Source organism: Plecotus auritus (genome assembly GCF_963455305.1).
Source record: "Plecotus auritus genome assembly, chromosome: 3".
Lineage (NCBI taxonomy): Eukaryota > Metazoa > Chordata > Mammalia > Chiroptera > Vespertilionidae > Plecotus > Plecotus auritus.
Window position 1 is genome coordinate 225,585,842 of NC_137772.1, and position 26,613 is coordinate 225,612,454.

Below are 26,613 nucleotides of genomic sequence, written 5' to 3' on the forward strand. Positions count from 1 at the left end.
CAGCTTTTTAGCCACCAGTTAATGTGGGGTCCGGTCCCCAGTATCCGGCCGGCGTGGTACCCAACAAGGTGGACTTAGCTTCTCGCGCGTCAGGCCCTCCTGTCGCAGACGTGACGTGAGACAGAGGACTCGCGTGTTGTGACGTCAGCCACGTGGAGCGTGCGCAGCCGGTGGACGAGCTGGGACTGTTTCCCACGGGGCTGCTTCCCTCGCCAGGGAGTAGTTCCTGACGGTTCGTTAGACTCCGTGGGCCAACAGCCGCAGGCACACACACCCCCCGGCACGCACACCCCTCGGCACGCACACCCCCCGGCACGCACACCCCCCGGCACGCACACCCCCCGGCACGCACACCCCCCAGCACGCACACCCCCCGGCACGCACACCCCCGGCACGCACACCCCCGGCACGCACACCCCCCAGCACGCACACCCCCCGGCACGCACACCCCCCGGCACGCACACCCCCCCGGCACGCACACCCCCCGGCACGCAGGGCCTCCAGCAGGGGCTGAGCGGGCTGCACACAGCCTCCTGCGGGTGTGCCTCAGCGCTGCTGGCTGGGAGCTGAGCTCCCTAAGACGCAGCGGCCGTGGAGGCGTCCCTGCCAACGACGACACAGCCCGAGCGGCCCTGGAACGTCAGCGGCTTCTTCGGTCGCTTCGCTCCACCGGCCCCCAAGGTGAACTGAGCCGAAGCCGTGGATTTGCCAGCTGCTCTTTCGGGATAGAGCGGGCAGTTTTGGTGTTCAGTCTCTGCGTAACTCACAGGAAGCCGCTGCTTTTATGAAAACAAGTCTGAGGCCAGGGGGACGGCAGCGTCAGAGGCACCTGGGGCGTGGGCTCCGGGCCTCCGGAGATGCCCGCCCGTCTTTCCGTGCAGGACACGGACAACCTAGACTTCACGCGGAGCAGCTGCTCCTGGGAGCTGCCCCGTCTCTGTCGCCTCTCCCTCCCCGTGAGGGTCAGCAGCCGAGCAAGTCTGCAGGGAGCTAACGCCGGCCACACTCGTCCCTGCGGCCCGGCTCGGGGAGGGGACGGCTTGGGGCGGCGGGGAGTCACAGTGGTCCAGGGCACCAGGACTCGCCAGTTAACTGCTCGTCTGTTCCGTCGCTCCATCTATTCTGCGATGCCTCTTGACATCTGCTGGTGCTGGGTGAGGAGGCAGCCTCTGTCCCCCTAGCACAGCCGGTGGGTTGTTAGGGGGACAGATGAGCCACGGTGAGAACGCCATTGGGAGCCGGAGAGCTAGTGGGAGCTGGAGCCCCAGACGGTGATAGTCCCCAGAGAGTGACAGCAGAGTGTAGAGCCGGGGGCTGCCCCCTGCTGGGCAAATCAGGGCAGGCTGCAGGGAGGCGGCGGCACCTGGCTGAGCTGGTACCGACCAGGGAAGAATCAGAGGGTGTTCTAGGTCCTTGTCCCCTCGTCCCTGTGCACAGAGCCCTTCTCAGGCTCCTCACTGTCAGACCCTCGAGTGGCCTCCTGGGACAGGCCCGTGGCTGGCATCACCATGAATATGGGAAAAAGCTGAAGGTCCGGACTGAGGTCCCACAGCCAGCAAGTCAGGGCCGCGTTGGCAAGCAGGAGCGCTAGATCCCACTCCAATCTCAGCGGCTGCCAGCTGCGGTGGGCCCCCGGTCCCCTGCGAAACCGAGGGCTCCTGTCCTCGGCCCGGCCCGGCCCCGCTGGCCGGCACGGTGGCCGCCGGTCCTGCGTGCAGTGACGTCGGAATGAATGGAGGGTCGCGTGGATGGGGCTCCCCTCAGAGATGGCCATCTGTGTTAGGGTTGGGAGGGATAGGGCCTATAACTACAGACGCCGGGGAATGTGATTAGGTGAACTGATGTGTGGGCGCGCCTAGCAGAGCCTGGCGCACAGTAGGTGCGCAGGATGGCGATACTAATGGGAACCTGGGCCTTTACCCCGAAAGTGGCCTGACGGTTCCCACTTCCCACCTGTCTGCGCGAAGCACCACGTGGGGCGTCTGAATCTGACCAGAGCGCATCGCCCTCGCACGGTCCCCTCCCGCCCGTCGTAAAGTTCACTACGCGCTTCTGCAGTTTGAAACCGCACTCTAAGCTTTATCCGTGAGCGCAGAAGGATGATTACTTCACGTTTACAGTTTGAAACTCTCAATGGCGGGGGTGGCCCATTTGGGGGGAAACAGGACTGAGTCTCTGTGGCCAGAACTTGGAGTAAAGCCTTCTGGGCTTGAATGTTGATCCTGCTTCTAGCTGTGTGACCTCAGGTAGGCCACACAACCTCTCTGAGCCTCCGCTGTTCTTTTCAGCAACACTTGCTGGCTTGTGAGGACCGGAGGGAGTGCGTATCGGAACACAGCCGGTGGGTTGTTAGGGGGACAGGTGAGCCACGGTGAGAACGCCATTGGGAGCCGGAGAGCTAGCCGGAGCTGGAGCCCCAGAGGGACAACAGGCCAGAGGAGGCACAGGGCGCGAGCCAGGACCCTTCGCCCCACAGTGGCTCCGGCTACCTGAGGGCTACCCAGCAGGCGTGGCCTGTGGCCCGGGCTGGCAGGTGGGCCCAGCCGGAGACAGGTGGTGGAGGCCATGCCTCCCGGGTCCCATATCCTTGCGTTATCTCGCTCCGCCCACAAGAACGTCCGGTTCCTGCTCCGGGCCAAGCCCCTGCTGGTGCCGGGGACCAGGTGTGTGCCCAAGCCCCTGATCCTGCTGTAAAAGCTCCTACTGGCTTCCCAGGGCCCTGAGGTCCACAGAGGAACAGCCTGGTTTTCAGGGAAGGCCCCTTTCTGTGAGTGTCTGAGAGAGAGGGAAAGCGGGGGCGGTGGAGGGCTGGGGGGGTGGGGGTGGGAGACACGAGTGGCAGGGCCGCTGTGTGGAGCTGAGGAGGCTGGCAGTGCAAACCGGGGGTGCATTCGCAGCCTCGTCTGCGTGCGGCCCGCAACCCGCTCCACGTGCACAGCGGCCCAGGACGCGGGCCTGTGAGTGAGGGTGTCAGCCTAGCTGCCCCTCCGCCCCCACCACGCCAGGCCTCCGGCAACGCCAAGGGTTTGCTCACCCAGACACCCGGCGTCAGGTCACCGCCGGGCGTCCCAGGGAGCAGGGCCCGGATCAGCTCGTTAAAGCCATTACCTCTTAAGGGGTTAACCCTGCGCGGCTGACCCCGTCCTGCATCTGATTCGGAGAGCTTGGCCTGGGATCAGCGCACGTTACGAACGAGATTCAGAAATTCCACCTAAAAACAACAGCGCGGCCGCCCCTGCCGGGCGCTGAGTGATCGCCCATGTCCCGGCTTTCACGGCAAATCCCGGGGATTAGGGGCTTTCTCTCCTCGGGCAGGCACAGCCCCTCGCCCTGGGCCGCACCCTGGCCGGCAGCCAAGTGGCTTCCCAGGTGACAGCCCGGTTGCCTCCAGGCTGACTTCACCTGGAGGCTGGCTGTGTCCCTGGGGGGTGGGGGGGTGGCAGGGGGCAGGGGGCAGGCGGGGTCTCACAGGGGGTGAGGGGAGGACAAGCAACTCCTGCCTCCTGTGGGGCCCGTGGAGCAGGGGTGGGGTTGAAGGTGGCAGGGTCCACTCCGTGCCGGACGCCGACCACCCTGAAATGGCAGCTATTGTCCCTCCAGAACCTTGTAAAGACGGCTCTCGCCCCCCAACTTCACAGATGCAGGAATTCTCAGGGGTCACCCCAGGCACACATCTGATAACTCCCCAGGCAGCCCCTGCTTTGGACTAGACTCGGTGGGGGGCAGCCCCACCCCGGAGCCCCTGAGTGAGGCACACAGGCCCGGGGAGCAGAGCTGGGAGTCTCCGCGCTCCTGCCCGGCAGCCCCCACCCCTGGCCCAAGCTGCACCCACAGTGGCCTGACCAGCATTCACGCAGAGCCCAGGGCCTGTCTCTTCTGAACTTGAGCCATGACATTCTCCTCCTCCTCCTCCTCCTCCTCCTCCTCCTCCTCCTCCTCCTCCTCCTCCTCCTCTTGGCAAACTCCTAGCCATCCCTCAAAGCCCAGGTCAGCGTCCAGCCCCTTCCACACGCGCTCCACCAGCTGAGTGCGCAGCTCCTTCCTGTGCGCCCACGGACCCCTCCCAGACTCTCCACACTCACTCCTCCAGCAAACAGTGTATGCCCTGTGCGGACAGGCCCTGCTCCGGGACCAGACAGACCCGGACCTCCCCCTCATGCGCTTTATTCCCGAGGGAAGGAGCAGATAGGAAACAAGTTAATGTATAAACAGTCTGAGGTGGAGAGGAGGAGGGGGAGGCAAGATGTGAGTAGGGGAGCAGCTTTAAGTCTGGTGGCGGAGACATTTGTCTAAGCCAGCCGTGGGCAAACTACGGCCCGCGGGCCGGATCCGGCCTGTTCGGCTGTTCTATCCGGCCCGCGGAGCCGAAAGAGCGGAGGGTTCTCTTGCTCTCCCCTCCACTCCTTTACTTTGAATTTACATTAGTTCACACAAACACTCCATCCATGCTTTTGTTCCGGCCCTCCGGTCCAGTTTAAGAACCCACTGTGGCCCTCGAGTCAAAAAGTTTGCCCACCCCTGGTCTAAGCCCTGGGGGACGGAGGAAACGCACGTGCAAAGGCCCTGGGGCAGAGGCGAGCCTGGTGCGTTGGGATTGTAGCAAGGAGGCCAGTGCACTCAGAGCAGAGGCTGTGGCAGGGCCTCTGGCTTTCCCACTGAGGGAGGTGGGACCCAGGTGAGCGTCTCAAGGTGCGTGAGGTGACCCGATGTTGTAAAGGCTCCCTCTGGGTGCTGGGCTAGAAGCAGGGAGCCACTGCGGGTGGTTGCGGTGCCCGGGCTGGAGGGGTGACGGCTTCCACCCTGGGGCTCCGGCAGGCGGCTGAGCAGCAGGCAGGCTCGGGCTATGACTGGGAGGAAGCGCCGGTTTGGCTGGCGAGTTGGATGTGGGTCCAGGATGGCCCTGGGGTTGTCGTCAGCTGGGACAGGAAGGCGGTGACGGGCAGCCTTGGGGAGGTCCCACGTTCGCTCTGGACACGGAGTTCGTCTGACACCCCGGGAGGCGGAGGGGAACAAGTGGGCCTGGGAGGCGTCGTGTGTGGATGGTCCTCGGAGCCCGCGGGCGGGTGAGCTCACCTGGGGGCTGCGTGCAGCGAGGAGAGGAGCCAGAGCAGGTGCGTGGCCCTCGGGTGCGGGGGACGGGGGGGAGGCCCAGCTCGGAGCCTGCCGCCGGAAGAGGAGGTGTTTCCAGGGGAAGCGGAGTGAGCCACGCCGATGCTGCTGGGAGTCTGGTCAGGTGCCGGCTGCGTTCGCCCTCAGACGCAGCAGCGCCCGGCGTTGGAGAGCGGACAAGGCCGTCCGGGGGAGACGCTGGGAGTGCTGGCGGCCGTGCTGGGGTGGAGCAGAGAAATGCTGCGGCCACGGGCGGGTGTGCAGTTATGGCCATGAGTTTGAGCTTGACTTTCTCTCCCACTGATTGAATTCCTAAAGGCAGGAGCCTACATGGGGTTCATTTGTGCTCTGTCACTATCTCTCTCTCTCTCTCTCTCTCTCTCTCTGTCTCTCTCTCTCACCGGCCAGCACGCAGGCTGCAGGATCACACGCCCTGCTGACTTCAGCGTCACCCAGGGTTCCAGTGAGCCCAGAGCGGCCCCTGTGCGGCCCACCAGGTTCCCCTGCGTCCTCTGTGTCCAGCCCAATGATGGTGACCCTCCCTGTGGCTGTGACCTCACCTGCTGTGAGCTGGAGGCTGGGCCGGTGAGGAGAGTTTTGGGCAGAGCCACAGCGGACCCGGGATCGGATTTGCGTTCTAGAAGGGGGACTCTGGCCGCAGGGCGAGGGTGCGAGGCGGGTGAGGGTGTGAGGCTGGCCAGGGTGCGAGGCTAGCGAGGAGGGAGGCTGGCAAGGAGGGAGGTGGCATAAGCCTTCAGGGAGAGTCCGTGAGGCCTGACGTGAGGCAGAGTGGGGTGTGGAGCAGAGAGGAGTGTCCCAGGGGTCCTCAAACTACGGCCCGCGGGCCACATGCGGCCCGCCGAGGACATTTATCCGGCCCGCCGGGTGCCGCTGCCTGTCCTGCTTAGCAGCCGACGCGTCCCAGGCCCACAGTGCGCATAGGAATTTGTTCATAGTTTTTTTTTTTAAAACTATAGTCTGGCCCTCCAACGGTCTGAGAGACAGTGAACTGGCCCCCTGTTTAAAAAGTTTGAGGACCCCTGGCTCTAGACCAGGGGTGGGCAAACTTTTTGACTCGAGGGCCACCATGGGTTCTTAAACTGGACTGGAGGGCCGGAACAAAAGCATGGATGGAGTGTTTGTGTGAACTAATATAAATTCAAAGTAAAGGAGCGGAGGGGAGAGCAAGAGAACCGGATAGAACAGCCGGATCCGGCCCGCGGGCCGTAGTTTGCCCACGGCTGCTCTAGACACTCTGACTGTAGAACTCAGCAGGCTCAGTGTGACTGTGGGGAGGCCTGGCAGCCCGCGGCCCGCTGAGGGTGCTCCAAGCTCTTGGGGCCAGGAGAGCCTGTGTTGGGGGTTAGGGTGACTGGGGTGCAAGTTGCCCACGTGGGGGGCATCAGAGGGATTGAGTGAGCTGGTGAGGTTGGGTCTGGGGCGGGAGGAGCAGGGGGTGGAGGGGCTGGTGCAGGCGGGGGAGACGGAGGGAGAGAAAGGGCTTCTCCTCCCCCAGCCACCCAGCCACCAGTTGGTCACGTCGGGAAAATAAAGCGGGTGCATCAGGAGGCGTCTGCTTTTAGAACACGGCCCAGGCCGTCTCCTCCGGGAGGCCGTGTGGCTTGGTGGCGGGGCGGAGGCCCAGGTGCCCACTCCCCGCGGCTCGGCACCCACGCTGCCACCAGCTGGTGTCCTCCGGCCTGCACTGTGGGCCGAGGGGAGAGAGGAGGGAAGGAGACGCCGCTGGTGCCGTGGGAGGAGGCGGGTTGGTGCGAAGCTGACACTTTCTTCCCGCTCAAGGGGACACGTGGACGCGGGCCGCCTCCCACTCGCTCCCTGGCTGGTCTGGCTCCCGGGAGACGCGTGCAGGGAGCACATTTATGATAAGCGAGAGCCGGGTGATGCGTTCTGCCGGGACATGCTGCGTGACAGCTGGTATTTTAAGTATGCGGCCCCGACTCGGCCCGCCCCAGCCCTGCCTGCTGTTCGCTGGGCGAGCGGCGCGGACGGGGTTTCGGGCGCTCGGCCCCTTCCCTGCCAGTTACTGATGTGATCGCTCCAGCAATCCTTTCTGCCACGCTTGCCCCGTACTTACGACTCCGCCAAGGGCAGTGGGTTCTGGAAGTTTCCCCCACATCACGTTGCGCCGCCGGGAGGAGGGAGGAGGTGCGGTGGGTGGAGAGCTGGGCTCTGGGTCGGCCCTCCGTGCCCCTGGCAGTGGGCGCACGGGGCCCAGCGACTTCCTTCCCGGCCCCTGCGGTGCCCCCTTCCCAGCCCCCTGCCCCCGTCCTCGTCCTCGTCCTCGTCCTCCAGGGCTTTGCCTTGTAAGTGCTGGCAGCGTTCCTCCGTGTTCCTGGTTTCCCTTCGCCTGGGTCCGTGCTGTCACCCTGAGCCTGCGGGATCCTTCTCCCGCTCCAGGCCAGTTCGCCGAGATTGCGTGCTGCTCTGCTAACTCCTGGTTGGCCTCCTGTCCGAGTTTGGCGAGACCACGTGGGTCTCCTCGGAGCTCCTGGGTCCTCTATCCCAGCGTTTTGTCCACACAGGCCCCCACGCCACCTTCCTCCCTGCTCAGGGCTCTGCCTGGCAGCCGGCGAGGCCCGGCATGAGGCCTGCCTCTCCTGCGTGGCCTCTCTCCCTCCGGGCGGCAATACCGGAAAACCTTGTGGCGCTTGGCTGTGGTCCATTCTTCACCAACACGCTCATTTCCGGCGACGATTTTCCGCCTTACCAGCTTCGCTTTATGCTTCGATATTGAGCTCATTCATTCACGTCAACAGCTGCCGGTCCAGTGACTCCTATGTGTCAGGTACATAGTAGGACCAAGGACCTACTGTGTGCCCAAACCAGAAATTCAAGCGTGACCAGTAGAGACAGAGCTGTCGGCCCCTGGCCTTACACAGCACGGGGAGAGTGGTGGTAACCAAGAAAACGAAGGCTGGCACCTGATTTCCGGGGGTGGGGGTGGTTCCCAGTTCTTTTTAACCTGATTTCCGGGGGTGGGGGTGGTTTCCAGTTCTTTCTATCCTGCCAGCGTGTGGCTTCCTCCCTCTGCCTGTTCTAACGCCGATCTCGGCCTTTGAGAAGCTCAGTTAGTCCCCATGTGGCCTCTTGAATCCCCCGCCGCCTTCTTTGTTAAAGCGTGGATGCCTCTGTCCACATCAGCACGCTTTCCCAGTCAGAACCCCACGACCCTCCCGTCGGAGGCTGAACTACAGAACGGACAGTGACTTGCCCAGGTCACGCGGGTGGTCAGTGAGGACGCGACAGAGGAGCCCAGGCTGAGACCCCGGCCCCGGATCGGTGTCCCACGTCCCAGAGGGCCCGGGGCCTATGTCAACCCCTGACGGATGGCCACGTGCACCCTCAGCGGCAGAAGCGTGGGGGTGGCTTCTGGGCCCACGACCCCGCCACGGACCCCCAGAGGTGACAGCGTCCCCCCTGGCCCGGGGCTCCCCGTGCAGGCCCCCGGGTCCCCCGCGCATCAGCTGCAATTTTCCAAGCAGAGACAGACAAGAAGGTGAAGTGCCCGAGGGGCCCACATTTTTCAAAGGGAAAAAAGCTTAATTATATCTTAAGAGGCACAGACACGCCGAGGAGGAATCCCAGCGTGTCTGAGACCCGAAGCAGAAATGCCAGCACGAGGGTTGGGAGATGAACACGGCTGAACTCGGCACCACGGCCTTTGCCTTCTTTTTCCTGGGGCTCTGGCCGGCGGGGAGGTGCACGCCCAGCAGGCAGGGGGACGAGGCAGGCAGGCTGATGTGCCCCCTCCCTACCATGGTCATTCCCGGGGCCTTCGGGACAAAGTCCCATCTTCCTGCCTAGAGTGGGGGCTCCAGGCCTGATGCCCCGTCTTCCCTCTCTGCTTCCTCCCCTTTCTCTCTCATCTTCCTTCTCTCTCCTTTCTCTCCTTCCTTTCTCTCTCCTCCTTTTCTCCCTCCTCCCTCCCCTCTCCTTCCTCCTTCCTCCTCCCTCTTCCCTCCTCTCCTTCCTCCTTCCTCCTCCCTCTTCCTTCCTCTCCTCCCTCCTCCCTCCTCCCTCCTCCCTCCTTTCTTCCTCTGCCTTCACCCCCTTCAGTCATGGCCTCTCCTGTGTGTCCTGCCCGCCCAGGCTGGGGACGGGGACAGAGATGAGCGGGGTGCAGACCCTGCCCCTGCAGCAGGAGCCCGCCGTGAAGGTTCCCTCAGTGGGCAGATGGGGGGCACAGCTGAGGGAGGCCAGGCGCCAGGGGACACAAGGTGGGACTGGGAGGCTTCACGGACCAGGACATAGGCAGCCAGCTGGTCCCCAGGGCCTGGCGCGTGGCAGGCGCCCACCTCATGTCTGTGGAGTCAACGGGGTGGGTGGGGGACCCGGTGGGGATTCCTAATGTGTGCACAGCCCCTGATGGGCCACGCATGCTCTGCCCCCGCCCCCGTCCTGTTTCCTGCACGAGGAGGGCTGGCGGTGGTTCTGGAAGAGACCGGCCCGGGAGGTTCTGGAAGAGACCAACCTGGGAGGTTCTGGAAGAGACCGGCCCGGGAGGTTCTGGGAGAGACCGGCCCGGGAGGTCCTGGGAGAGACCGGCCCGGGAGGTCCTGGAAGAGACCGGCCCGGGAGGTCCTGGAAGAGACCGGCCCGGGAGGTCCTGGGAGAGACCGGCCTGGAACTAGTGGGGGGCGGCACCAGGAGACTGCAGGCCAGGGTCCTGGATCCCTTGAGGGGTGAGGCCCCGAGCAGCCCTACCACCCCCTCGGCCTCCTCTGCCGTCTCTCCCGGGATTGACACTGTTCCCAGAACTGCCTGCCTCACCCCCTGACCCTTGCGTGGCGCCCTCGCGTGAGGCGTTGACTACAACCTTGTTGCACATTCAGAGCTTTCCTTTCTCGTAACATCTGTCAGCCCGGGGGCTCGGCTCACTCTCCAGCCGAGCAGACGGCGGCCGCACGGGACTGAACAAGGTCCGTGTAGACACTGGGAGGCTGTGATACGCAGCGGTCCTGGTGTGTGTGTGTGTGTGTGTGTGATTTGAAGTTTGCTGTCTTGAACCCCGTGTGTGTGTGTGTGTGTGTGTGTGTGATTTGAAGTTTGCTGTCTTGAACCCCAGCCTCACAGAGAGGAGGCTGAGGCCCGGGAGGCGTAGGCCGGGCTGGTACTGCGGTGCCAGTCCCCGAGGCACGCTCCCTGCCCGAGGCTTTCTCTTCCCTCTGCCCCGCTGAGCCCGGCGAGGGCAGCCCATGGCTTCCCTCCACACTGAGCCTGGTGCCGCACACGGCCATGCCCAGAGGCGTGCGGGTCTGCCTTACCATTACAGCCCCCGCAGGAGCAAGGACTGTTTATTTAAATGTATGGGAGTGACATAATCATTTTCTGTTGTGACATTTATGTTTTATATATAAACTTATGCTATGTTTTATATAACATACTAAAGGCCCGGTGCACGGAATTCGTGCACGGGGCGGGAGGGTGTTGTGTCCCTCAGCCCAGCCTGCACCCTCTCCAATCTGGGATCCCTCTCACAATCCAGGACTGCTGGCTCCCAACTGCTCGCCTGCCTGCCTTCCTGATTGCCCCTAACCACTTCTGCCTGCCAGCCTGATCACCCCCTAACCACGCCCCTGCCAGCCTGATTGATACCTAACTGCTCCCCTGCCAGCCTGATTGCCCCAACTTCCCTCCTCTTCCGACCTGGTCACCCCTAACTGCCCTCCCCTGCAGGCTTGATCGCCCCCAACTGCCCTCCCTTGTAGGCCTGGTCCCTCCCAACTGCCCTCCCCTGCTGGCCTGGTCCCTCCCAACTGTCCTCCCCTGCAGGCCTGATCGCCCACAATGGCCCTCCCTTGCAGGCCTGGTCCCTCCCAACTGCCCTCCCCTGCTGGCCATCTTGTGGTGGCCATCTTGTGTTCACATGGGGGCAGCCATCTTGTGTGTTGGAGTGACAGTCAATTTGCATATTACTCTTTTATTAGATAGGATAGAGGCCTGGTGCACGGGTGGGGGCCGGCTGGTTTGTCCTGAAGGGTGTCCCGGATCAGGGTGGGGGTTCCCTTGGGGCATGGGGCAGCCTGGGCGAGGGGCCTGTGGTGGTTTGCAGGCCAGCCACACCCCCCGGTGACCCAAGCGGAGGCCCTGGTATCTGAGATTTATTTATCTTCTACAATTGAAACTTTGTAGCCTTGAGCGGAGGCCAGGGCCTGCCAGAGAGGGTGGGAAGCTTGGCTTCTTCCATCGCCAGGGGAAACCCAAGCCTCCTGCTCGCTCTGTGGCTGCAGCCATCTTGGTTGAATTAATTTGCATACTCGCTCCTGATTGGCTGGTGGGTGTGGCTTGTGAGTGTAGCAGAGGTATGGTCAATTTGCATGTTTCTCTTTTATTAGTGTAGATGCTATATATCTTATATATTAATATAAATTTATATAAACAAAATATACAGGTACAATTAAAAGTTTATGTAAATTTAAAATATGTTATATATTTTTTAAATATATTTTTACTGATCTCAGAGAGAGAGGGAGATGGAGAGAGAGATAGAAACATCAACAATGAGAAAGAATCACTGATTGGCTGCCTTCTGCATGCCCCACATTGGGGATCGAGCCCGCAACCCAGGCATGTGCCCTGACCAGGAATCGAACCATGACCTTCATAGGTCGACACTCAACCACTGAGCCACTCTGGTGGGCAAAATACATTATCTATATATATAAAAGCCTAAGCAACTGTTGGACTGTTAGACCATTCAACTGGTAGCTATGACGTGCACTGCCCACCAGGGGGCACAGGCATGGAAACATGGAACAGACTGATGAATCTCAGAGGGAAGCGGGGCGGGGGGCAGGCAGGAAGAGATTAACCAAAGATCTTATATGCATACAAGAGGCCCAGTGCATGGGTTTGTGCACCAGTGGGGTTCCCTTGGCTTGGCCTGTGGCAATTGGACCGAAACTGGCTCTCCGACATCCCCTGAGGGGTCCTGGATTGCGAGAGGGTACAGGCCAGGCTGAGGGACCACACTGGTGCATGAATCCGTGCACCGGGCCTCAAGTATATTTATAATAAAGTAGTATTTGTATACAAGTATAAATTTTATATATATTTTGCTGTATACATTTTGTATTTATGATTATACTATATCTTTACATGACAATTACATGGCACATTAAATATAACATATATAAATAAGTACCTAAAACAGTTCTCAGGTTCCCCCAACCTGCCCCTCTTTCCTTTAAGTTCCCTCCGCCCCTCTGAGCCTGGAGTCATGGTAACACCGTTTCTGCCCCTGAGCTGAGTGAAGTCAGGGGTAACCGAGGCACCGAGGTTGGTGGGCACCATGTGGGCCTGAGACCGGGGGAGGGAGAAGGTGGTGCTGATGGGGACACGGGGGCAGTGGAGCCTGGGACTGCCCCACAGGGACCACAGGGGAGCCCACGCCAGACTGTGCCCAGCGGGGAGAGGTGTGGCCCAGTCGTCAGGGGATCCCAGGACCCCAGGTCCCCACAGGAGTCCTCGATATGACGGGGAAGAGAATCCCTCCTGCTTTCTATCTCCTGCGGGTCCGGACTGGGCACAGTGGGCAGGAGGGAGGGGGCAGGTAACTACAGGGCATCTACCCCATGCCAGGCCCTTTTCTAGGCTCTTAACTCCTCTGTTGGGGAGAGGGGGGAGGAGGAACCTGGGCTGGGGAGAGCAGGAGCTGCTGTGGCCCCAGAGCGTCTGACTCCGAAGCCCGCCACCCTGACCCCGCACAGTCCGAGCTGCGCACGATGGACAGGCTGTTGAGCTCACTGTCCCTGAGCCCAGGGTGACCTTGGAGGAAGATGCTGTGCAGGGGACTCAGCATCTGGCTCAGCGTGGGATGAGATGAGGTCTAAGGCCCCTTTAAGTTTTCAAAATCCTCGACAGCAAGTCCTTTCCCAGACCGCCGTGTTCCTGTAGCCCCTGCTAACTCCCCAAACACCTCCTCTCTCCCCAGGCGTGGTGCGCCAAGTGCGGCCCATTGTGGGCCCGTTTCACGCTGTCCTGAAGCTGGAGATGAACTACGTGGTCAGGGGTGTGGTGTCCCACCGGAACATCGTCAATGTCCACATCTTCGTCTCTGAGTACTGGTTCTGAGGGCTGGTCCACGGCACAGCCACGTCTGCACCTCCGGGCCAAGTCATTGCTGCCAACGACTGTGCCCTGTCCCCGTGTGTACCACCCAGACATGTCTTATGTATTTGTTTGTAGTGGTGGGCTGACCTGTATTAATCTGGGCCAGAGGAACACAGCCACCTGGTGTATTTTGGTGTTGAAATAATGAATGCAATTGCTCAACTGTTTGGTTGAAAACCTTGCTTATTTTTTTTAATGCAAATGTTACATTTTGCTGCCTTTACTCTCCCTGTGGGCTGGGCATTGCTAAGGACCAAGGAAAGAGAGACACCTTTCAGGGGGACAACGCCTCAGAATGCCAAGAAAAGACCAGTTTGCCCTCATTGTATGGAAGCTGACGTCAGGTACCCGTTGGCCAATCAGATTCTGTGTGCCCCATTCCAAGGACACGCTGCTGTAGCCTAGCAGGTTCGATAGGTCCTGCCAGAAGCAGCGTGACACAACGCTCACGGGACACTGGGAAGGTAAATTGTTCTGTTGAAAGAGAGGAACTCCGTCGGCAAAGACACAGCCGTTCGGTCCGTGTGTGGCCCCGGCATGTTCGCCAGGGGACTGGCAGCGTTTTCTCTGCTCCCTGCATCACCTTCTCTGATCACAGGTGGGAAAATAAACCGTTTTGTGATTCTTCTGATGGACCGTGCATGGGAGTCTGTCAAAAAGGGGGCTCCCACTAGCAAAGGGCCTGAGGGTGTCCCTCCTGGTCTTCTCAAAGAGCCTCCTGCCTGCCAAGGTGCTGAGGCGGGGCCTGGCGTGTGTATTGGCAAAGCTTCCCACCTACTGGCACACCATTTCCGGTACCACGGCCACCCTCCGAGGAGCGTGGCTCAGGCACACACTCCATGCCCACGTCCAGCCCCGCTAGGACTCGCAGCGCTACAGCTTCTGAGCGTCCCCTCCGGCCTCGCTGGGCGCGATGACGCTTCTCTCCGGCAGTGCGCACCAGGTCCTGGCCATGGGCAGGTGGCCCTTCCTTTATCCCTCCTGGCCACCCCGCGAGGTGGGCGTGGCCGTGCCCAATCAGAGATGAGCAGGCTGGGTTCAGAGAGAGGAACTCAACTGCCCAAAGTCGCAGAACTTTGTAGAGACGAAGATGGAATTCACATTTCATTGATCAGACTCCAAACCCCATTCCCCTCTGAAACCCTGTGCCAGACCAGAGGTGGACAGGCTAGATTTATGGGGTGTTCCAACACCACCCTCAGCCAGGGGGTTGGACCAAGAGCACCCTACCCCCGAGGCCCACTCTGACCCCCAGGGATTCAGCATCCAGCCCTTAGTTCCTACGCAAGCTTCTCCTCATCCTGAGCTTATCCCACCTGCTCCGGTGTCCCATTCGCCCCCCCCACCAGGGCCTCCCTCCTCCTGTGCCGACTCCAGCCTCGTTGGTATCTCTGGCTGGTGTTCTGTCATCGAAGCCTGTGCCGAGTGTGGTCTCTCACCACCTTCAGAAACGATTCTGCAGCCACTCGTGTGGGGCCCTGGTCCATCAGAGCCGGGCCTGGGCCAGCCGGGCGCACAAGGCCTGTGGGGCCTGGAGGGAGGGGAAAACCATTGCGGCTGGACAGCCGGGAACCAGTTCCTGGGACCGGAGGCCCAGGGGGCATCTGCGCAGCTCCCTGCCAGCGGATTGGGGTCTTGGCAGGGAAGGGGTAGGGGCCTCGGGTCTGAGCGTAGGAATGGAAGCCTCGGGGTGAGGGGTAGGAGATGGGGAGGCCACCTGGGGCTCCAGTTCCCCACCTCCAGCTGGGGAGGCAAGTCTGGGGCCCAGGCCCTTGGAGATGGAGTTTTCTGGAAGCCTCCTCCTTCCCGAGGCCTCAGTGGGGCGGGTGGGAGCACAGACGCTTCCCACACTCAATAGGTGTTAGGGTGGGAGCTGCCATTGGTGGGCAGAGCCAAGACTCCTGCCGTGGATTGGCTTTCGGGTGAGCACGTGACCTAAGCCGATCAATCAGCCCTTCCTGAGGGCGGGCTCTGGGGCGTGGGAACCTCTGGGGCGAGGGGCGGCGTGAGGCAGGGAGCCGCCAGGTGCCCGAGCCGAAGGGAGAAGAGGGAGCCGAGTCCGGCCCTGCTGATTCGGGGGGTCAGCGAGGCCAGTGGCCCCACCACCGTGGCTGGGCCAGCAGGTGAGTCCTGCCGTCGGCCCGGCCTCAGTTTACGCGTCTGCGAAGCGGAGCGGTGACCCTGCCCTCCCACGAGGACCCGCCGACTGGCCAGCCTTTCTGAGTCGCACTCAGGTTCTCAAGTCAGTTCAGGTGGGAAAAACCTGGACATCACGTTGCGTTTTTTTCTTTCCTAACATTCTGAATGAAACGTTTCCGACAGCAAAGCTGAAAGAATGACAGTGAGTGAAAAAAGGGGACCCTGCCCCTGGCTTTCTGCTATGGCCGCCCACGCCAATTCACACACACTGCAGGCGAGGTCCGCCCCGCTCTCAGACACCGGGTGGCGGTTGTCCGGTGACCGGTATCAGTGTGGCAGCGGGGTGGCCTGGCGCTGGGCGAGGAAGAGGGGTCCTGGGGGGGCTTCTTGGTCTCAAGAACTCAGAGAGTCTAGACCAGAGGTTTCCAACGTGGGGCTCCTGCCCCCCAGGGGGGCAATTTGATTTTTAAGGGGGGCAATTCGAGAATGAGCTATTAGCAGTGAATTTTTTGCATTTCTTATGGTTCTAGGGGCCTCATATACAGCATATAAATATATATATATGTATTTTAATATATTTTATTGATTTTTTTACAGAGAGGAAGGGAGAGGGATAGAGAGTGAGAAACATCGATGAGAGAGAAACATCGATCAGCTGCCTTCTGCACACCCCCTACTGGGGATGTGCCCGCAACCAAGGTACATGCCCTTGACCAGAATCGAACCTGGGACCCTTCAGTCCGCAGGCCGACGCTCTATCCACTGAGCCAAACCGGCTAGGGCCATATAAATATATATTGTGATGTATTTATACATTTCAGTTCTCTATTGTATGTTTTGAAACTTTACTTGCTATTTTTTCATATCACTCCTTATTACTATTTTTAAACAATTTCTTAGTGATTCCTTCCTCAGGACTTCCACTGTCCTTCCGTTCTTTTATTTTTCTCTTTCATGGACGCCATGTTCTTTGGGAGCCTGTTTAGACGAGGTAATGGCCTTTCAGGCTTCCTCCACGTGTATAGGAGTCACTCTTTGAATAATAAGAATTCTGTGTCACAGGGATGGGACGGGGCGGGGGGGGGGGGGCGGGCATCAGGATTTTAGAGATGCTTAGGTGGGGTGTGGCCAAGAAAAGGTTGGGATCCCCGCTCTAGAGTCTCCGGGCATAAGAAGTTCTTTCTCTGATCGAACCTAAATCCACCCTCACCCCCTCTCTTCTCCGTGCTACACCTTCAGCCAAACCAGGATTGGCCAGACTTCCGCCCACACCAGCCTGAAGCTCTGGTCCCCCTCCCCAGGTTCCTCTGTGCACTTCACTGGGGTTGGCAAAAACAAGGAGCCCTGACCTCTGACCTTTGACCTGACCCAAGGACCACCGTATCCTCTTCCAATTCCATGTTGCCATGTTGTGTAAGTATCGGGGGCTTTCGGGGGGAGAAGCCGTAATAGGGCTACAAAGCCCTTGCGTGACAGTTACCCCCGAAACGACGATTTAGGTTTTAGAAACGACAAATGCGCGTCTGAGCCGGACTCCCCCACGGCTGGATGCTGCCTTCCTGCCGGCCAGGGTGGGGCAGGGCCAGGTGGGGGTCAGACACAGAGAGGAATGTTCTCCTCCTGCCTGGAGACGCTTATCCCGGCCCGCTCTTGGCAACTTGACGTGTTCCCCACCCGCCTTGGCAGTTGCTTCATCAATTGCGTGTGGGTAACTCTGCAGAGAAGGAGGGTGTTAGGTGCGGGGAGCCTGCCGCCCACCCCCTGGCCATCGCCAGGCTGGCCTCTGTGCCGGGCCTGGCCCCGAGGAGCCCCCGGAGGGTCCTCTGCGCCCAGTCTGACCACAGGAGCGGCTTGGCCTGAGAGACAGGGCCCTGGCTGCCGCCGTCTGCTCTGCTGGGTCAAGTCCAAGGCCGCTTCTTGGAGCCAACGCCCTGCCGGGTGGTGGAGGGAACATGTCTCATCCCCTTGAGGGTCGGGAGTCAGGGGGGTCCCTTGGGGCTTCGCCATCCCCCTTTGGGCTTTGGAGACCCTTCTGGAGAGCCAGCCTCCCCTTGCTCCCTGCCATGGTCCACATAGCTGTGCGGCCTCTCCAGGGTCTGATGCCCCGAGCCCCGCTGAGCCCCTGGGAGCCACTGCAGCCCCACCCGGGGGCTCTCCGCCTTCGGGGGCCAGGCCATCGCTCAGCATCGCTCAGAAGGCTGTTATCTAGAAGGGGTGTGCCCTGCATGCACCCCGGTGCTTTGGGTTCGGGGAGCAGGGAAATGGCCCTAAACAAATTTGATTCTTTACCCCCATCCCACCACCACGAGCACAATGTGCCTCCTCGGTCGGGCACAGAGCTCCAGGGCCCCTCCCCACCCTGCTCTCCACGTCCAGGCAGAGCAGCCGCTGGTGCTGGGGGAGCGGAGTGGAGGGGTCGCCCGGGTGATGTGGAAGGGGCAATAGAGTTACCACTTGGGACCAGGGCTGCAGACCCCATCTCCCGCCTCTTGCTCTCCCTCCCTCTGCAGAAAGTTCAGGGATAAAGCCCGGGGTCTCCCTGTGGGCAGCTGTGCCCACCTGCCTGTGAGCTGGGTCCTGGCGTATGGTGCAGAAGCCTCAGCCGTGGGGAAGCGTGGAGCCCCCCCCCCCCCACAGCACCCCTCTCTCCCCACACACCCCTGCACAGACCTGGAATGCCCTGGAACCCTGGCTTTGGGGTGGGTGGCGGGGGCAGAGGGGAGAGGTGGACCCCTCGTGGCACTGAGACAGGGGAATGGCAGGGGTCACGGGGGCATGGCACTGGGCCACGGAAGAGGGGGTCACCTGGAGGGTGGGACCCGGAAGCTTTTGAAATGACCCAGAACAATGATGGCCATCTAACGCCCGGGCTCACGGACCTTTCCGGGGGGTGGCCAAGTTCCAACGTCCATAATGGGAAAGGCAAGCAGACAGCGGACCCACCTGTATTGGGTTAACCCTGACCCTGACATTGGGTTTTCTGCCCCAGACCCTCACTCGCAGGCAGAGTCCCAGGTCTGGCCGCCCTGCCCCAGTTCCTGCGCCTTCACGGGTCTGTGATTCCAGTCACGCTGTTGAGCAGCCAGCAGCCGGGTCCTTCCTAAGAGGCGAGCGCCCCTCCCGCATTTCTTGTGGGCAGAGGCAGAGAGATGCTGGAAGAGACGCTCCGAGTCCACCCTGGCCAGCCTCTCCTCCCTGCCGTGCACGGCTGTGCACACAGCAGGTGCTTCCTTCCTGCTCTAGAGGCCAGAGCACGAACAGGCTGGCCCTGCACAGCAGAGCGCTTTCCACGCTGCCCCCCGAGACGAGCAGCGCCCCCGAGATGGCTTTTCCTGCGCCTCAGCCCTTCCCTCCAGCGGCATCTCCTGTTGCCTGGGAAACCGGGGCCCCCCAGCCCCCAGCCCAGATCGCAGCAGAGAATGCAGTCGATGGAGGCTGCTGGGCACCCGCTCTGGCCTGTGCCGATGGCAACTTACTGTCGAGAATGCCAGTGTTTGGGGTGAACGAGACGAGGGCCATGGCTGCGTAGCTGGTCCAGTTAGGGTTCCGGGGCACTTCCCACGTGCCAGACGTCTTGGGTTCCATGGGAGAAAAAAAGGGGGGCTTCCTTTTTCTTTTGTGCCACAAAAACTTGGCAGCGAATGCCAACCGAGGGTCACATGAGGAAGTGTGTGAGGTCGGCCTGTGACTTCCCTGCTGGCCTCTCCGGGTATTATGCCACGGAAGCCGGTGCCAGCTCCTCAGGACGCAGGGCTGGGACCGTCCCTCGCAGCCGGAGGTGAGGCGGGTTCGGTGGGCGGCGCCCTGGGGCCTCGGTGCCTCTTGTGCCCAGGAAGGTGCAGAGCGCCCAGAGGGAACCGCCCAGCGGCCACGGAGTCTCCGTAGAGATGGCAAAAGAAAAGACACTCCTGCCCGGCCGGCGTGCCTCAGGGGCTGAGGTTCGACCTGTGAACCAGGAGGTCACCGTTCGATTCCCGGTCAGGGCACAGGCCCGGGTTGCAGGCTCGATCCCCAGTGTGGGGCGTGCAGGAGGCAGCCGATCCAGGATTCCCTCTCATCATGGATGTTTCTAGCTCTCTCCCTCTCCCTCCCTCTCTGAAATCAATAAAAATATATTTAAAAACAAGGGGAATAAAGGACTTCCCATTGGACCAAGATGACTTTCTTTTTTTTTTTTCATTTCTTTATTGATTAAGGTATTACATGTGTCCTTATCCCCTCATTACCCCCCACCTCCCATTCATGCCCCCACCCCCCTGTTGTCTGTGTCCATTGATTAGGCTTATATGCATGCATATCAGTCCTTTGGTTGATCTAAGATGACTTCCTTTAGAGAAATACCACCTTCTTGGCTCACACCACCTCCAGCCAACACGGGGAGGTTGATGTCTCGATACCACCTTGCAGAGGACAGCCTGAGCCTCAGAGACGGAGGGTCTCGCCCAGGGTAGGCCTTGCCCAGGGTAGGACTCGCCGGAGCTGCCGCCCCCTCGGGCCCCCCTCCCTCTTCCCACCAAAGCAGGCGGGACAGACTGCCTTTGGTCTAAGCTCCTGGAACCAATCTCTCCTCCTTGCAAATGACGTTCGGTTCAGCTTGATAAATACCAGCCGAACATGTATGATGTGCAAACCCCAGTAGCCAGATCGGCCTGAAATACCACCAGCACAGGAGGAGCAAGTCGCGGAGGGCCCCGGGCCCCAGGTGGGCGGCAGAGGGGCCGGGCCCCAGGTGGGCGGCAGAGGGGCTGGGCCCCAGGTGGGCGGCAGAGGGGCCGGGCCCCAGGTGGGCGGCAGAGGGTCCCAGGTGGGCAGCAGAGGTGCCCGGGCCCCAGGTGGGTGGCAGAGGGCCCCAGGTGGGCGGCAGAGGGGCCCAGGTGGGCAGCAGAGGGGCCCAGGTGGGCAGCAGAGGGGCCGGGCCCCAGGTGGGCAGCAGAGGGGCCGGGCCCCAGGTGGGCGGCAGAGGGTCCCAGGTGGGCAGCAGAGGGGCCCAGGTGGGCAGCAGAGGGTCCCGGGCCCCAGGTGGGCAGCAGAGGGTCCCAGGTGGGCAGCAGAGGGTCCCAGGTGGGCGGCAGAGGGCCCCAGGTGGGCGGCAGAGGGCCCCAGGTGGGCGGCAGAGGGCCCCAGGTGGGCGCAGAGGGGTCGGGCCCCAGGTGGGCGGCAGAGGGGCCGGGCCCCAGGTGGGCGGCAGAGGGGCCGGGCCCCAGGTGGGCGGCAGAGGGCCCCAGGTGGGCGGCAGAGGGGCCGGGCCCCAGGTGGGTGGCAGAGGGGCTGGGCCCCAGGTGGGTGGCAGAGGGGCCCAGGTGGGTGGCAGAGGGGCCCAGGTGGGCGGCAGAGGGTCCCGGGCCCCAGGTGGGCGGCAGAGGGTCCCGGGCCCCAGGTGGGCAGCAGAGGGCCGGGCCGGGCCCTCATCGCTGGGCAATGCCCTTCCTCACTTCTCCCCTGAGGACCAGCTTTGCCAGCTCATTACAAGAGCCTCCTGAGAGTTTCCTGTCGTTGGCTTCCATTTTCTCATTTGAAAATGGGCCAAGAACTGCTCCCCTGGGGGCTTTTGCGAGGAGGAAGCGGACAGCGACGGGAAAGCGGGGCGCAGTGGTTGGCCCAAGAAGGGACTGGGCAAACATCCTTGCCGGCTCTCCTCCTCCCCCTGGGGCCTGCTGTTGTGGGTGCTCAGTAAACACCGCCGCACCCCATTCTCCTTTTATTGAAAACATATATTGGCTGCGCACCTTCCATAACACAGGCGCGGGCCAGGCTCAGACCCGGCAAAGCAGCCACAGCGGCCAGCAGGGCATGTGGAGAGCGTGGAGGGGGGGGGGGGGCCTGTGGGGCCCAGAGGAAGCCAGTCACCTTCACTGCCGGACAAGTTTTGTTTTCATTGTTTCTATGTTGTAAGTTTTCTCTCTGTGCACCAAGATGTTCAGGACAAAACTCATTTCCCGGTCACAGATATGTAAAGAAATACGTTCTCAGTGAAGGATCCAATGAATTGGTTACCGTTTCAACTGGACCTACTCTGCTGGTAAAAATCCCATGCATTTTCAGAACCCTAAGAACCAACGTATATCCCTTTTCACCTTGGCTGCTGGGAAGCTCAAATCTACGTTTACTGTCCAGCTGAATAACACCTTATCTGACATTTAAACTTTATCTCCCACCTTGCTTCTGATCTCCTTTTTTTTTCAGTCTATACCATTCTAATGCATGTTTTTCTAAGGAAAGTCATCTCATATCTTTATTTAAAATGAGGCGTAATGCTCTAACTGGTGTGGCTCAGTGGATAGAGCGTCGGCCTGCAGACTGAAGGGTCCCAGGTTCGATTCCGGTCAAGGGCATGTACCTTGGTTGCGGGCACATGCCCAGTGGGAGGTGTGCAGGAGGCAGCTGATCGATGTTTCTCTCTCATCGATGTTTCTAACTCTCTATCCCTCTCCCTTCCTCTCTGTAAAATATCAACAAAATATATTTAAAAAAATAAAAAATAAATAAAATAAAATGAGGCGTAAGTTGTAAATAATTTTGTGAAAGATGAGGAGAGTATTAGAATAGAAACCACCTGACACCACAGCCCAAAGGTGGCGGCAGCTCCGGTGTCCACCGGCGGCCGCATGGGCGAAGGAAAGGTGCCCCTCCTTCTCCGTGCAGCGGGCGGGCACTCAGCCTCAGAGCGGAAGGAGCCCGGGCACCGGCTGCCGCGGGCGGGACCGGGAGGACTCGTGCTCGGTGGCATGAGCCAGACACAGACCAGGGCGCGTCCGCGTCTCCGCGGGCCTTGGAAGGGTCACAACCCGGTGACAAAGTAGAGAGGTGGTTACTGGGGACCCCGGGGAGGGGCGGGGGACGCAGTGTTTCTTGGGGACAGAGTTGCCATTTGGGAAGAAGGAAAGCTCTGGAGATGATGGAGGTAGTGGCTGCACAGCAATGGGAGTGAACTTCATGCCACTGAACTGTGCTCTTAAACATGGTTAACATGGCGAATTCCTTTTTAAAAAAATATATTTTATTGATTTTTTACAGAGAGGAAGGGAGAGGGATAGAGCTAGAAACATTGATGAGAGAGAAACATCAATCAGCTGCCTCCTGCACACCTCCCACTGGGGATGTGCCCGCAACCAAGGTACATGCCCTTGACCGGAATCGAACCCGGGACCCTCCAGTCCGCAGGCCGACGCTCTGTCCACTGAGTCACACCCGTTTCGGCAACATGGCGAATTCCATATTACATCTATTTTACTGCAATAAGAAAGGTCGGCTTGGCTCGGGGTGAGCATTGACCTATGAACCAGGAGGTCAAGGTTCGATTCCCGGTCATGCCCGGGGTTGTGGGCTCCATCCCCAGTAGGGAGTGTGCAGGAGGCAGCTGATCGGTGATTCTCTCTCATCGTTGATGTTTCTATCGCTCTCTCCCTCTCCCTCTCTGACATCAATAAAGAAATATTTTGAAAAGAAAAAGGCGCCCCCGGAAATGAACACTGGACACGGTGCGGGCCCGGCGCCTCCGCTCTCTTCCCTGGTGGAGGGTCGGGTAGTGGCTTCCGGTTGCTTTCCTGGCCCTCCGACACCGGGAACTGGGTTTGGGCTCTCCAAGGGGCCCCCGTCCTGCACGTGCTGACTCGCCACCATGTAGCCCCTCGCCTGCCCCTGTCCCCGGGCAGAGGGGCATCTGCGGGGCAGCGGGGACCCCCCCCCCCCACCGCCGGCCCACCGTAAATGTATCTTTCAGCAGCCGCTGCGACTGTCATCACCGCTTTATTTTATCTCTGGCCCCCGGGCATTCACGCTGCTTCCCCGTTATTAGTCATATTATATCATCAGCCACAATTTTGCTTGTCAGCCGGTGGGGGCGGGGCGCCGAGGAGAGAGAAGCCGGCTCACTCGGGAGAGGAAGGCGGGAGGGGTGACTCCGTCCTGTGCTGTAACTTGGCTGGTGACAGATGGGCCGAGAAAGGCTTCCTCTGGCCGGGACCTGGGGCGCACTCCCTGTTGTCTGCGGGGACCTGGAGCCAGCTTTACTGAAGGCCAGCCGAGGCCGGGCTCCTGCTGACGGGTGCCTGCCTCAAGGGGTCCCGGGGGCTCTCCTGAGCCAGAGGGTCCATGGCCACCCTGAGGCCGGCAGGAACCCTAACAACAGCCAAACTGCCATGGGGAAGAGCTGAGACTGTGGAGCCAGATGGCTGGCTCTGCCACTGACGTGCCGTGTGATGTGGGCAAGTTGCTAAACCTCTCTGAGACAGAAGCGGAAACAGGACAGGACGATCCCCACGAAAGCTCCTAGCAGGGTGCCTGGCACCCGGTCCCCTCCCCCATCAGCACGCGGGGAGCAGGACTCCAGAGTCCCCTGGTGCTCAGCACGTCCCCGGCCCGGGGAGAAGGTGGCCTGTGCAGGACAGTGATGAGCGTCCCTCCTCGGCTGCGGCCAAACAGCAGGCGGAGTTGGTGCCGTGGCACCCAGAGGCCAAGTAAGCAGAGCGGACCACAGGCCGCCAGCCCAGGGCAAGTCTGTGAGAATTACCGGTGCTGCGCGGGGTGCAGGGACCAGCAGGCAGCCAGCCGGCAGGGACCCCAGCTCCCTCTCAGCCCCTTCTCCCCTGGAATACAAATGAGCTGCTTCCCATTGTGAGCGCTGGCGAGCCCGCGGCCCGGCGAGGCCCAGGCCCAGCGGAGCCAGCGGTGAAAACAATGAGCCCTTTTTGGATTAGAGTCCCAGGGGTGGGCAAACTTTTTGACTCGAGGGCCACCATGGGTTCTTAAACTGGACCGGAGGGCCGGAACAAAAGCATGGATGGAGTGTTTGTGTGAACTAATATAAATTCAAAGTAAAGGAGCGGAGGGGAGAGCAAGAGAACCGGATAGAACAGCCGGATCCGGCCCGCGGGCTGTAGTTTGCCCACGGCTGGGTTAGACGGTGCAAGGAAGAGCAGCGGCCGGAGCCCGTGACAGCAGAACAAAGGGGCCCAGGGACTCCGCACCAAGACAGGCCGCCTTCATGGAGGAGCCCGTCCCAGACACCAGCTTAGCGGCTTTCTGGTCCGAGCCACACCCAACGGGGGCGAGGCCGTGTGGCTCAGTGGTTGAGCATTGACCTATGAACCAGGAGGTCACGGTTCGATGCCTGGTCAGTGCACATGCCGGGGTTTCAGGCTCGATCCCCAGTGTCGGGGGGTGCATGTAGGAGGCAGCCGATCCATGATTCTCTCTCATCATGGGTGTTTCTATCTCTCTCTCTCCCTCTCTCTTCCTCTCTGAAATCAATAAAAATATATATTTTTAAAAAGTCTCAGAGCTCATCGGAACCCGGGCATGGTGAGAAACCGGGTGTCCGATGACTTCAGCAACTGGCGGCCTCCTTGGCGGACAGAGCAGGGGGTGAGGAATGGTCTCTTTGCAGCTCCTCAGAAGTCTTCCAAGATCTCCTTTTCATTCTTCATTGACGGCTCGGTTTTTATCATGAACCAGAATTCTATCAAATGTTTTTCTGCATCAGTGGGCATGATCATATTTTTTCCTTCTTCTTCCTTATTCTGTTATTTTGTCAAGTTACACTGCTTGGTTTTCAAATGTCAAACCAACCTTGCATTTCTGGAGTAACCTCTACTTGGTGACGAAGTGGTATCCTTGTACTATATCTCTGTATTAGAGTTTCTAAAGTTTCCGTTAAGATATTTTCATTCTTATTTATGAGAGATCTAAGCCTGTGAATTTCTGGTATTGTAATGTCCTTGTCAACTTTTAATATCGGGGTTTTGCTGGCCTCCTACAATAAGTTGGGGGGGTGTTCTTTATTAGAGTTTGTATGGCATTGGTATTATTTCTTCCTTGGATGTTTGCAAAATTACCCATGAAGCCGCCTAAGACTGAAGTTTTCTTTGGGAGAACATTTGAACTTACCGATTTGTTTTTAACAGTATAGGGTTCTTGGGATTTTTCCATTTCTTCTTGTATTAGTTTTGCTAAATGGTGGTTTTTAGAGGAGGTGCTCCTTTATCCAGGTTGTCACTTTTATTGGCATAAAAGTTGTTCGTAATATCCTATATAATAAAAGCCTAATATGCTACGTGTCTGATGGTTCAGTGCACTGACCACCAGGGGGGAGGTGCTCCGACCAGTAGGTTAGCTTGCTGCTGGGGTCCCGCTGATCAGGACTGGGCATGCCCTGGAGCCCTCCTCCGGTCCCTCCCTGGTCCCGATTGTGCACCAGTGGGGTCCCTCAGCCTGGCCTGTGGGGATTGGGCTGAAACCAGCTCTCGGACATCCCCCGAGGGGTCCCGGATTGCGAGAGGGTGCAGGCCAGGCGAGGGACCCAACTGGTGCACGAATCCGTGCACCGGGCCTCTAGTTTTATTACAATACTTAAAATACCACTGGGACCTGCGGTAATGGCCCCTTTGTATTCCTGATATTGGGACGGAAAATGTGGGGGTTATTTTCGTCCTTGACCCGTCTGAATGGGATTATCAATTTTCTTAATCTTTTCCATCACCTAACTTGGCTTTGTCCTTTTTTCCTGTTGTGCGTCTATTATTCTCAAGTGCATTGACTTCTACTCTCGATTACATTCTGCTTCGCACTTTCTTTGGGTTCAGTTTGCTGGGTGCTGTTTGTTTGTTTAGGTTTATGAGACAGAAGCTTGGATCATTGATGCTCAACCTCCTCATTTTCTGAGTCGTGCGTTTAAAACTAACATTTCCACGGAAGCCCTTGAGCTCCTTCTCCCAAGTTTCAGTATGGTTACTGCCGTTATTCTTCCTTCCCAGGAATTTTCTAACAGCCATTGTTTTCTTGTCTGGCCCCTGGGTTCGTCCGAAGCGTGTTGCTTACCTCCCCAATGCTTGGGGACCCTGCAGGCACCTCCTGTTATTATTTCTCCTGTAATTGCCCGCGCTCAGGGGCTCTGTGATTTCCGCGCTCTGCCTAGACCTGCTCGGCGGCATCTGGCCGTGGGGGCGGGTTCCAGGCTGCGTTAGCCCTGCCCTGCCCCGGGGCCGCCGCGGTCTGCGTCTTAGCCTTGGTCACTGACTGTGGCTGAAGTAGGCGAGATTGCGGGTGCCGCGCCCCTTCCTGTGGCCCAGGCTGCCTCGGGGCGCCGTGCTGGGGGCCGGGGCTCCGCGTTCGCCTGGGACGCTTGTTCAGCCCCATTTCCCCGCGCAGCGTCTTCTCCACGGCGGGCGGGCCGGGCAGCTGTTCGCTCAGCAACGTGGATGCTAGTCCGTTGTCTCTTGGATTCCAAACACGTGA

At 60.0% G+C, this 26,613-nt stretch overlaps 1 protein-coding gene across 1 annotated transcript in view; it reads left to right on the top strand.

Moving 5' to 3' along the window:
• The window catches only part of FBLN1 (fibulin 1), a 77,732-nt gene extending 63,860 nt beyond the window's left edge, over nucleotides 1–13,872 (top strand). Inside the window, exon 17 of the mRNA XM_080661129.1 lies at nucleotides 13,064–13,872. Within this exon, the coding sequence (XP_080517255.1) occupies nucleotides 13,064–13,203 (140 nt within the window). The 3' untranslated portion in view covers nucleotides 13,204–13,872. The remainder of the gene's footprint in view (nucleotides 1–13,063) is intronic.
• The last annotated feature ends 12,741 nt before the right edge of the window (nucleotides 13,873–26,613 follow it).